At 42.9% G+C, this 12,280-nt stretch overlaps 1 protein-coding gene across 1 annotated transcript in view; it reads left to right on the forward strand.

Moving 5' to 3' along the window:
• Positions 1-12,280, forward strand: part of CLEC16A (C-type lectin domain containing 16A) — a 149,052-nt gene that overhangs the window by 109,800 nt on the left and 26,972 nt on the right. The window contains exon 23 of the mRNA XM_062611832.1: positions 1,645-1,780. Coding sequence (XP_062467816.1) covers positions 1,645-1,685 — 41 coding nt within the window. The 3' untranslated portion in view covers positions 1,686-1,780. The remainder of the gene's footprint in view (positions 1-1,644; positions 1,781-12,280) is intronic.

The following is a 12,280-nucleotide window of genomic DNA, read 5'->3' on the forward strand; positions in this document are numbered from 1 at the left end:
AGGAAGGAGCCTTCCAGCATGGCAGCAGAGGTCTAGCTGCTTCTGTTAAAGTCCACTGAAAATATCCCACTTAGCTTTGATTTCACATATGCCAAACACTGTTACGGTATCTGAGGGAAGTCCTGTAAAACCAACAGGACTTACTTCCTCCTGACTTAATGGGATCTATTGTATCTTGTTAAAGAAATCAATGCAAACTGTGTAGTTCCTGCTAAATTAAGGCTTATCTAGTTTGAACTGATCTGTGCTGACCATAGTGTACCACCATACCGCTGAACACTAGAGTCTATGCTGATGTTGGGTTCAGCACCCTCCACAGTACATAGTTCAGGCTAAGTTCATGAGGCTTGTTTCTCTACCACTTGATGATGCTCTGACTGCTGTCTCTTATGCTATGGCTAGTCTATTAACTTCCCTTAAAACAGCCAATCTGTGCCCATAAGATTAAATCTGTGGCCATTGGTTAAAAAACTAGGATGGTGTTCAGACAATTGCAGAAAGCCCTTGTAATAAAGTGGTGATCATGCAGCACTTGAATCAGAAAGTGTCCCAAGGAGATCAGTAGATGTTACAGCCCTAGCCAGCTGCTGCCTCACTTCTTCCTGCTGCTGTACACGCTGTAAGGGATCTCTCCATTCCCAAGGACCTTTTTTTTTTTTTCATGTTAAAGGTATTAGCAGCTGGACGAAATCCCCCTGGAAACTAGTACAGGCTTGTTATCCAAACATTTCTAGATATCTTTCAGATATATCCATTTACATATTTTTGTCTTCTCAGCCTGGGCAGCGCCTGTAAGTTAATTTTAAAGGTAATTACAATTCTTGGCTCTCTAAACTTTCCTGGGGAGTAGAACAGTTTCCTGAGAAGTTTGATAGAAAGTTTAGCACCACAGGATATAAAACACTTTGTATGTGGTCTAATTATGGTGTGTGTCAGTGCTTCCAAGTATCTACTCTGCTGGGATTGTGTTGTGTAGGCATTATCATCCTGTTTAAATACTGCCCAGATCAAGCTATTTACAGGTGCTTTTTCTTGGAATTAGCAGTGTTTTGTCATATTTATCCTTATACATTACAGAGAGCAAGGTATGCTACCAGGCAACCTGCCATGAATGCTATAGAACAGAATAGAGAAGCAAAATGGGTGTGATACAACTCTTAAGATCCAGAGCTAAAATTCTGTACCAAGCAAGATCAGGGAGAGGAAAGTGAAATATGGGGAGGTTAAAGAAAAAAGTAAATAAATAAATCATTATAAGCCAATCAGCTGTTGCTGAAAAACGACTGTGTGGAACCACCCCCAGGATGCAGGATGCTCAGCAATGTCAGATTGAAAGTGGCAGATGACCCACGAAAACAAGTCCAAACCCTCATTGACTAGCACTTGAAAGAAATACGAACTATAACATATAAAAACATTTGGGCTCTATCATTGCTGGAAATATTTGTTATATGGCAGTTACCACGAGGAGTTGGTTCCTCACAGTCTGTCTCTGATAAGAGAGAACTCTACCTATTGTAAGTCTGAAGGTGTATAGCACTCTCAAGTGCTTCCCATTGGATCCACCTTTACTGATTTTCTCAAAGTAACTTTGCCTCAGGCAAGCTTTTTTTCATTCTTAACATCTTTCTTACTTCTTTACAGTTCTTCATATCACTGGAATGAGTTCTTATCTCCTGGGATGAACAAATTTCACTGCAATTCAAGACATCTTCATAACATTGTAGTGTATGTCAGATTCAGAGATGCTGTGTCCTACCAACCCAAGAGACTTCAACCAGTAAGTGTGTTTCTTGTTCCATACTGCACTGTCAGTGGTGTGAAACATGACTCACCAGGTCTTCTATGGTGGATGCTGCCATCTTGTTGAATCAGTTGCCTTTCTGAATTCTGCTTTCATCCACTTCCATTAGAATTCACACAACATGGGAGTTTCTGGTTGTAAAACGGTCTGTTGCGATGAGAATTACAAAATCTAGCAGTCCCAGTCATGGCATTCACCCACAGATCTTTCTGTTCTTTGTCTTTCAGGATTAGGTTTGATACTGTGCTACACAGAAGGGTGATTGTTACGGTTGACAAAGGAAATATATGTGTGTGTATATAGATATATTTTTTTATATATATATAAAGACGTTTACAGGTGAATGGGAAATTTGTTTCATTACTTTGTGCTTTTGTATCCTGCCCTTGCCAGGAATTAAGTCTTTAAATACTGAATTGAAAACAGAGTTCAAATTGCTATTCTTTTGTTTACGGAATTCTTCTTGTACATGAAAATTAGCTTTTTAAGTTCATGGAGATATAGTTCCACTACTTGGTTCCAGCTAAAACAGAAATTTGTTCAGCCTTGATGGAATTTGAATGAAAGAATTCTTTACTTAGAATATGCTCAGATGTGGCTGTTAGTTAGGCTTACAAGTGTTGATAAGCAGAGTAGGCATAGGAATGTTTGCACTGGGTGATATTGTTACCACAGAATCGGAATCATTACCACAGTTGGGGTTGGAAGAGACCTTTTGGAGTCACCTGCTCAAACAGGGCCATTTAGAGCTGGGTGCGCAAGGCCATGTCCAGACAGCTTTTGAGTCACCTCCAGGGTTAGAGACTCCACAGCCTCTCTGGGCAGCCTGTGCTGCGTCACCCTTCTGATAAAAAGGTGCTTCCTGAGATTCAGAGGGAACATCCTGTGCTTCAGTTTGTGTCCATTGCCTGTGGGCCTGCCACTGGCCACCCCTGAAAAGGGCCTGACTGTCAGCTTTGCACCCTCCCTTCGAGTATTTATATACATTGATAGCATCCTCCTGAGCCTTATCTTCTCCAGGCTGAACAGCTTTTCTTCATAGGAGACATTCTCCAGTTCCTTAATTATCTTTGTGGCCCTTCACTGGGGTCTCTCCAACATGTGCATGTCTTTCTTGGACTGGAACTGGACACAGTGGTACAGGCGTGTCCTCACATGTGCTGATCAGAGGGGAAGAATCCCCTCCCTTCACCTCCTGGCAGTGCTTTCTCTAACACAGCCCAGGATACCATTCATCTTCTTCACAAGAGCATGTTTCTGGTTCATGTTCAACTTGCTGTCCACCAGGACCCCCAGGGCCTTTTCCAGCTGGATAGCCCCAGCATATATTTATGCATGGGGTTGTTCCTCTCCAGGTGGAAGACTTTGCACTTCTGTCCTTGTTGAACTGCATGAGGTTCCTGTCAGCCAAATCCTCCAGCCTGTCAAGGTTCCTCTGATTGGCAGCAGAAAATATATTATGGCTGTATCCTCAAACTGAGGAAACAGACTTCAATTGTTTAGAATCCTATGGGAATCAGAGAGCCCTTGACTTGCTTTCCTGTAGGATTTTTCTCCTCTTGGTGCAGCAACAGGAGAGGTGTTTTGTGTCCAGCTTTTCTGCATTAGCAATCACTGCTGCATGTCAATGCCTGCCACAGCGCCACCTGCGCAGCCACCTCATACTCCTTCACCCTGGTCTCTTCATCTTCCCCTTCCTCTTTTCCCTGCTGCTTGCTCATCACATCAGAGAACTTCAGCCTCAGTCAAATATTAAGAAGGTGACCGCATTTCTATTCAAACCACTGTTGGTTTTAAGAAGCGCTTGAAGGAACCATTGAAAATTCTGATCGCTTCTTGGAAATGAGGCTGAATTGCAGAAATGCTGTGAGTGGAATGGTTTACTGGTGTGCTCAGCATTGGTGCAACCACCACAGCTATGCAGGGATCCAAGGCAGAGCATTGCATAGCTGTGGGAGAGAGCATCACATTGTATGGAGTTCACCATACAAAATATCTTACAAGGCTACTTGCTATGATTTTCTTACACAGCTCAAATGTGTAACCTGAAACACTTGTTTTGTTAATTAAATTGTCTGAAGGAAAGGACAAGAAATCTTTTAACATCCTACTCCCAAAAGCTAAGTTCTCTGCTCAAAACAGCTTATAAAGCAAGGTGTAGAGACATTTAGATATATCTTGTGATTTATTGTGTTATGTGTAGGATGAGCCATGATGTCTGTGTGTATCAGAAATTACTGGTGGCCTATGACTGAGCCTTCCACCCTCAGAAACAAGAGATTGAGCTTAATTGAGAAATTAATCATGCTGGTAGAGGTGAAATCCTGGGATGGTGACCACAGGCTCTGGATAAAAAGGCTGAACCAAGGACAAATCTGTTCCCTCTGTGATTGGTTGAATGAAGGTCTTGAGGAGCAAGTCTGATGATTCATCAAATTACTGACTAGCCTGGGGTGTCTTTGGCTTGCAATGTAATAATAACTTAGGATGTAGTGCACAGGAGTGCATTAACCCCCTCCCTACTGCCTTCCCTTCAGTAAAAATAAAAGCCAGCAAAGTCAGTCTTACTAAGAGAAGCTACAAAGAGTGAGTGACAAGTATTTAAAAGACATGTGTTTAAAAGACTACATGGAGAGTCCTTTGATTATTTTCTGCTGCTTCTTTCAAAATGTAGCTGCAGATAGAGGTCAGAGCAAAAGACGACTTGCTGCTCAAGAAACCAGCTGTGCAAGGACTGTGGGCCCCCTCCTGCTGTGTGAAAGGAGACCAGTGCTGACTCAGCCCCTCCCAGGGAGCTGAGATTGGCTGCATGTATGTCAAGCCAGCACCAGGTCTGGCTGCTCCCGTCTGGGAACATCATCCAAGCACAAATGCTGGAGCTGTATTGGTCTTCCATGCCAGTGAGTTAGATTTATGCCTGCTCTGATCTGCTTGCACTTACTGGAGTTATTACCAAGTGTGACAGCAGTATACCTGGCAGAGCTGAACATCAGGTGTGAGGATGGGGGAACAGGGAGGTATGGGAAGAAGGAGGGAAGGTTGGAAAGGAGCCTCTTTCCTCTGTGTTATCAGGCAGACAGTGATCCCTTCCCCAGATACAGTGGATCAAGGACTGCTAAGATTAATGATGCTTCCCTAATGATGCAACACCTCACAAGTTAAGGCTTTCATTTTGAGGGGTTTACACATAACACTGAGTCATTTTTCCTCATCTTACTAACTGTTCTCACTGGTTCAAAGCTTTGACCCCTATTGGCACCTCGTCTAAGTAAAGGCAGGCATTGGCCTTGACTGCCAGGGGCAGAGCAGCCACAATTCCTTTGGAATTGCTGTGTCTGGACAGGTCAGAGTGGAAGGTCCTGGTTTCACTCTGTGCTGGCTGCAGTCCACAGGGAACGGTTCCCTTGTGGCAGATGCAGAGAAGACCATAAACTTCCTCCTCCTATTTCAAATTAAAAATCCAGCTCTGGGTTTTTTAGGGGGTTTTGGTTTTGGTTTTGGTTTTTTTTTCCTGAATCCAAGCCCAGAAATGAAGAATTCTGGCCAAGATATTGATTTTACACACTGACCACAAATAACAGTAGGAACAATGCACTAGTGGTCCTCAGTCCCAAAAGACTCTGGCCTCTTCCTTATTTTTAACAAGCATATTTATGTGCTCCAAACCTCATCCACAGGAATGAAAACAGCTTAAATTCAGGTGGTGTGAGCATGAATGACTTCATCCAAAAAAAAAACAATATGTGCTTAGTTTTCTAAGTATGCTGTACCAGTCAGCTAAATAAACCTTTCTTGTAGGGGAAAGAGGGGACTTCAACACTCCCTCTGCCCCCAGCACAGGCACAGATCTCCTGTCATGTGAATGAAATAAGCTTGATGCCCTGGTGATAGAGATCCCGGCTGTTTCAGGATTTTCTCTTGGCTGGGAAGGGACTTGCAAAGCAGTCATGTTTGTGCAGGGATGTATTATGTCAAGAGCAGGGAGAAGAACTCAGTGTTTGTCCTGGCTTAACAATGACTTGGCATGGGCTCAGTTCTGCTTAGCAGCTTCATTTCTGGGGCCAGCCTGTAAGCTCAGGAGGAAAATATCTGATCAGCTGGTCCAACTGCTGTAGGGCGGTTTCTTTTTAAAACTGCCATCAAGTTCTAACATGTGATTTATCTTCTAATGAAATAACATCTCCACCCTTAAATCATCATTTAAGGACACAGAGACTCTTATGAGCCTGTTATAAATACGATTCATAAAATCATTTACATGTGTCATATGACTGTGTTGCAGGTTGCTAAGGCATTACTCTTCTCTTGAGAGGAAGAGACAGCATTTGAGTGTGCATGTGGGTAGTATGACACATAGGTACATTTGTTGTATCCCAGCCACTTGAGCTGAAACTCTCCCAAAGCTTTAAGGGCTGGCTGTCCAGCACTGTTTTTGTTTTACTTATTTCCTTTTTCAATTAAAAAAAGAAGATAAATAAAGTAGAACTGAAGAGATACCTGACATTGCAAACACTGAATTAGCAACAATGGGGAAAGCAGGAGTGCCAGCCATGCAGAGCAGAGAGCAGAATACAACACAGCAAACAAGCTTGGAAAAGAGTCAATAGGTTTACAACATTCTCTCTGTCTTGCTTAAGCCTGCCTGTACATGTGACCAGTGAAGGTAACTTGTGACTCTGAGCAGTGTGCTACAGGGCATTATCTTTCTGCTCATTATTGAAATGGTGTCCTTTGCTGACAGAGTGGCAGCAATGGGAGGCCCCAGAGTCACTCATGCCATGTTTTGCTGACTGTGTTCCAGCAGTGTTGAAGGAAGATTTCTTTGCAGAGCACTTACAGCTGTGCTGCTGTATCAGTTGTGCTGCTCCCCACTCATTTGTGGCGTATTTCTAGGCCTCCTCTTGGGGCCCAATGTCGTCATAATTGATGCATGACTCAGACCTCAGGGTTTAAGAAAAAGGGAACTGAATTTCTCATACCAGACTTCAGTTTTAATCACCACAGAAACAAAATATTCTTCCCTCCTCCCCAAAATATGAAGACTAGCTGCAGCAGAAAGCACGTAATACATCAACTGGGGAGATGAGGTGATCACCTGAAGGGATGTTCATTATATACCAGCTGCAGCAGAAAGCAGGTGGCTCTGTGTATACCTGTTAATGGCTTTCCAAGGAAAACAGGGGATCATCAATATTTGGAGGAGCCACCTAAGGAGCAGGATGCTGGCATGCTCATCTTTGCCATGAGCTTGGAAAACTTCTCAGAAGAGAGGGCAGTGTTAGGAATAGCAGTTTCTCTTGAAAGAAAATTCAAATTCCTATAAATTACATGTTCTAGCACAAAAACTGAAGCAAACCATATGCCTCTCATACCCATGTTTTTCTTCTTCATCTTGGTTCCATTGTTTTTTAGAGACAAGTTTTCCCCAGGCTACTTTTTGTTTGCTTTTTCCTTCAATATAATGGATTCTTTTTTTTTCCTCTCAAAAACTTCTTCCCTTGTCCTACCCCATTGTTTTTGGTTTTACTCCTTTTCTCCTTCTCAAGAAGTGCAGCTGAAACAGCTGGCACCACCACACAGTGCCTGCCTCTGGGGTAGGAGAGACCACTGGACACTGAGATGCAGGGGAGCAGAAGTGGGATTCCCCTCCCTAGCCATGAACTATTTACACCGTGGACTTGTGCACCCTAAGTTCTCTTTATAGTCAGCAGAAAGAAATGAGAATTTTGAGGGCACAAATGCCCCAATGTGTCTTAGATGCTGCCAGATTATGCTTTAAATTCAAATGAAAAGCACCTGGACTGTAGACTGTGTGCAGATCAGTCCAGGGTTGTGACTTATACGTACTGAATACCTCACTCTCTGAGTCTGCTATTGACCTAGTGGATGACGTGGACAAGTCACTTACCAACCTCCAAAGTGGAATAATGTTGTGATTTTACAAAAGTCTATAACTTGGTTAAGTTTTACTTTGGCTAATGCAGGATTTGGCTGTGTGCAGTGCTGTTATCCCATGTTACTTTTGCCTTCTTTTTTAACCTTTGGACTCTTTTGCAATAGGAAGTTGTGTCATTTCTTTAATTGGCAAGGGCTGGTCCAACATTTGCAGTCACAGAGAGCAGACCTGGAGGTTAAGACCCCTCTCTTTATAGGCTATATCTTCCTTCACCAAGAGAGCAGCTAACCCCTCTCTTCCCAGAGGGCTACTGCTCTTCTGGGGAAGAGATTGACAGCGGGTGTCAAGTACTTTCTTCTTTGCTTACCAGCAGTTTCGTATCCTAGAAAGGTTCATTGCATCAAAACAGCCCCCCAGACTAGGACAGGTAGGAGAGGTGGTGTGGTGGGCAGCAAACTGGCCAGGGTTTCCGTGAGGGAAGGTGAGCTGGAAGCATCAATAGGTCTCATAGTGCCCAGAGCACTGCAGCTGGGCAAGAGTACCTGAACTCAGTCAAAGCACAAGGCATGGATGAAGGGCTTAGCAGAAAACCTGCCTGATGCAGTGGTTTTGGCAATGTTACGAGGTCTCTGTTACATTATGGATTCATAATATTTAGTGCTATAAAATTTTCAGTCTGTTCTCAAAACCAAACAAATTCCCCAAACAAAACCAAGTTTTTGTCAAGGAGAAAAAGCTGCAATTACAAACCATAAAGTCTGAGACTCCAGACCAAAAAAAACATTGTTTGTCAGCAGGATCCAAAGTTAACTATAAAGTTTCACAATTTTACTCATTTATATAGATTTTGAGAGTCCAATTCAGAGATTCTGAGCATTCTTGCCTCTTCTGTTTTGTTGAGTGCTAAGACACATCAAGGTCTCCTCATGATATTTTTCTCTCCCACTCCTTGCTTTATCCCGTTTTATAATTGCATCTCAAATCTGAGGTCAGCAGATGCAGCTGTGCTTGGTTTTGCACAATTAATGAACTGCAGATTAGCACAATAGAAACCATTCTGCTGTTTTCATCCATGCTGACTTTTACCCAACAACAGTTATATTCTTATTTTTTAATCCCCCAGCTTTACCAAATTCTTCCTTACCATGCAGTTCCCCACTAGGATGGATCATACCATGCATGATTTCACCACAGGAACATCCTGACTTCTAAAGGGAAGGACTCTTCATTCTTCACCTCAGTGACTGATTGGGTTTACAGCCTCTGTAAGTTCCCACAGGTTCAGTTCCATGCAGGACAGATGAAATAACAGGATATATGGTTATTAGTTTTCTCACACACTTCCAGCTCTTGGTACAGGATGTACCCTAGGAAAAGATTCTGCTCAGTAATCATTATGGTGACAGCTTTGTACATCTGCTCAAGTGGAGGCATTTCCAGGGAATCCCTGCTTTTTGACCTCTTCACACTGTAAGTGCCCACAGTTGGCTGGCACTGTGCTGTTTGAGCAAAGTGCAATCTAGCTCATGGACGTCAGACCACAGGCATGACAACAGCCTGCACCTTACAGAGCATCAGCATTTAAATAAGACACAGTGGTTCTGATACTGGCAGTGTGCTGTGGGACAGCATTTCTGAACTCGGCAGTTAGGTCTGCAGGAGCTTTTGATCTTTGTTAGGCTGAAGATTTACAACTTTCAAAGCACACTGCTGAAAACATATCATGATGAAAGAGAAAGCATGAGAAAGAACAGCTTCTCAATAACCCTTTTGGTTATTCTCTTCTTCCTTCCCATCACCTGAGCAAAAAGCAAACACAGAACATCAAGGACCACAGAAGCAATAGTAGTGCAGAGAAGCTGCTTATACTTCTGTCATGGTTTAACCCCAGCTGGCAGCTAAGCCCCACACAGACACTCACTTCCTCCCTCACAGTGAGATGGGGGAGAGAATTTGAAAACTAAAAGTGAGAAAATCTGTGGGTTGAGGTGAAGGCAGTTTAACAGGGAAAGCAAAATCCATGCATGCAAGCAGAGAAAACCAAGGAATCCAGTCACCACTTCCCATGGTCAGGCAGATGTTCAGCCAGCTCCAGGACAGGCTGGCTCCATCACATATAACGGTTGCTTGGGAAGACAAATGCCATCACTCTGAACATCCCCCCTTCCTCCTTCTTCCCCAACTTTATATGCTGAGCAAGATGCCACATGGTATGGGATGTCCCTTGGGTCAATTGGAGTCAGTTGTCCTGGCCGTGTCCCCTCCCATCTCCTTGTGCACCCCAGCCTTCTCGCTGGTGGGGCGGTATGAGAAGCAGAAAAGGCCTTGACTCTGCATACACACTCCTCAGCAATAACTAAAACACCCCTAGCAGCGACACTGTCTGCAGCACAAATGCAAAGCGTTGCCCCATACAAGCTGCTATGGAAAAAATTAACTCTATCCCTGCCAAAATCAGCAGCTCAGCTGATTGGTTCAGTTCTTCCTACTGGTGCATTCAAGCTAAAGGAGAAGCTGATGGCAGAAGGTATGTTTTCCATATCCTCAGATTTTTGGCAGTTGTGTGCGCTAAAAATACACAGAAGAGGACATAGTCTGAAATCAGCAAGAACTGCCTAAATTTGAAGTTGCAAAGTGACTGTTTTCTTGTATCATTCCGGAGTGGGCACCAGGGCAGGCTGTGTCAGTTAGAATGCTTTCTTCAGTTATGTTTGAGCTTGTGGGCTCAGTTTTGATTCCTAGTAGTTAGCCCTGCTTGCAGAATTTACTCTGCCCCTACTCACAGGTGCCTGTCCTCTATAGAGTTCTTTAATTATGTGGAAACACACTCCAAATATGAATATAAGTTAACTCCTACTCTTTGTGCTACTAGGAAAGCTGCAGCGGGCATATGGAGCTGCCTAGCCTTGAAGTGTTGTGTTCTATATTACCAGCTAATTTTCCCAAGAAACATTCCTGGAAAAGAATACATCAACAATTTCCTGCAAGGCATTTGACTAAATCATTTAACATATGCGATCTTTAACCTTATCTGTTAGAGTGCTGTAACATCTAGTAATCTGCTGTTGCCTGCGCAGAGTGTACTCTTCTGGCTGAAGTTCTTGTTAGTACCAGCTGAGCTGTACCTAGTGTGGAATCAATCTGTTTCCTGTAGGTCACACTCTGCTGCGTTTGCCACAAAGGCACTTAGGCACTGGAAAACCTATCCTACTAGGACAGCTAGTGGCTACCCCGTGCTTTTTAGGTTCTGTGATTTTCTGGATCACCTTGAAAGAAGATATATGGAATGCAGTTGTAAACAGATGTGCAAGCAGCTTTGATTTGTTACCATAAGCCTTCAGGAGAAAGATCAGTTCCATACTGATGCAGATACACAGCCCTGCAGGCAGTAAAGGAAAGGTTCTGTGAATGAAAGTCTGTACCACAGTTAGGAGTGGGGCACAGGAGTGAGAATCACTGAGAAAATTTGGGGGTTCAGGTTGAAGCTAGCCAATTAAAGTATGTTCGCAGAATGGTTGAATATGAAAATGAAGTACATAGAAAGGTCATTAATAACATGAAAATGATCTTGCAGCTTTCTCAGGATCCGGGAAAATAAATGTGGGAATTTCTTTCTAAATGTCATAGCTCATTTTTAATTGTGCATGTATAAAACCCTTGCTCTGCAGTTTAAACAAATTGGTACCAAAACTTAACAGGAAAAGGCTGTTCTCAAGCAGAAACATATAAGAAGTATGAAGCTGTTACCCTTTTAGTTTTTGTATCTTGCTCTAGAATAGACACCAGTGCATCTAAAGGCAGAAGTCCTTGTTCATGATTACAGGGTTATAGTGAAAGGATTCCTGCATCATCAGATGATGAGAAAGGCACTGAGCTGGAGGTGCCTTAAGCTGGAACAGTTAATTCCAACTGGAGTGGAGAGTGGACTCCATATTGGGGCATATACTGGTGTATATTTATATACAGTAATTATAGCAATGTAAAACCAGCCCTGATTAACTGCAAAAATAGTGTGGAAATTCATTAGTAGCAGGTAACCTTGTAGAACAGTTTGTGCTTCAACTCCAGGTTCCTACACAGTTGTCTTTCTGAATTGTCACCTTGTAAGGCTAGAAGTCAAAGACTTAGAAGACAAAAGAATTTAATGTAGGCAGTCTTTTGATATACTCTTATCTTTGAAACAACTAAAATGGTTTAAATGTTTGCTTGCTATTTTTTCCCCTGAAGGCACAGGATGGATTTTAGTTTCTTGCTGTGTTAGGACCAGTTTAAAGCCATGGGAAAGGAATGAGATATGACGCTGTTAGGAGACAAGGCTGAGAGCAGTAAGCTGAAGAAGGAGTGTCCCATACGAATGATACGTTTGTGCTGTTCTCTTTCACCCACAACCAAATCTCTGACTTGTCCTTTGCTAACTGTCAGCCTTGTGATTAAAGAAGCAGTTTGGCTTGAGGGTAAGATTTAAGGTCCTAGGATAGATGAAGTCTTTCATAAGTTTGATTTCACTGTGGGAGGGCTAATGCCTACTTTCAGCACCTAATATCAAGCAAAGAGTACAAATTTTATAAACAGTGGATTGT

This window comes from Pezoporus occidentalis, unplaced genomic scaffold (genome assembly GCF_034315485.1).
Source record: "Pezoporus occidentalis ecotype Australia unplaced genomic scaffold, CSIRO_AGI_Poc_V1 ctg158, whole genome shotgun sequence".
In the NCBI taxonomy this organism is placed as follows: domain Eukaryota; kingdom Metazoa; phylum Chordata; class Aves; order Psittaciformes; family Psittacidae; genus Pezoporus; species Pezoporus occidentalis.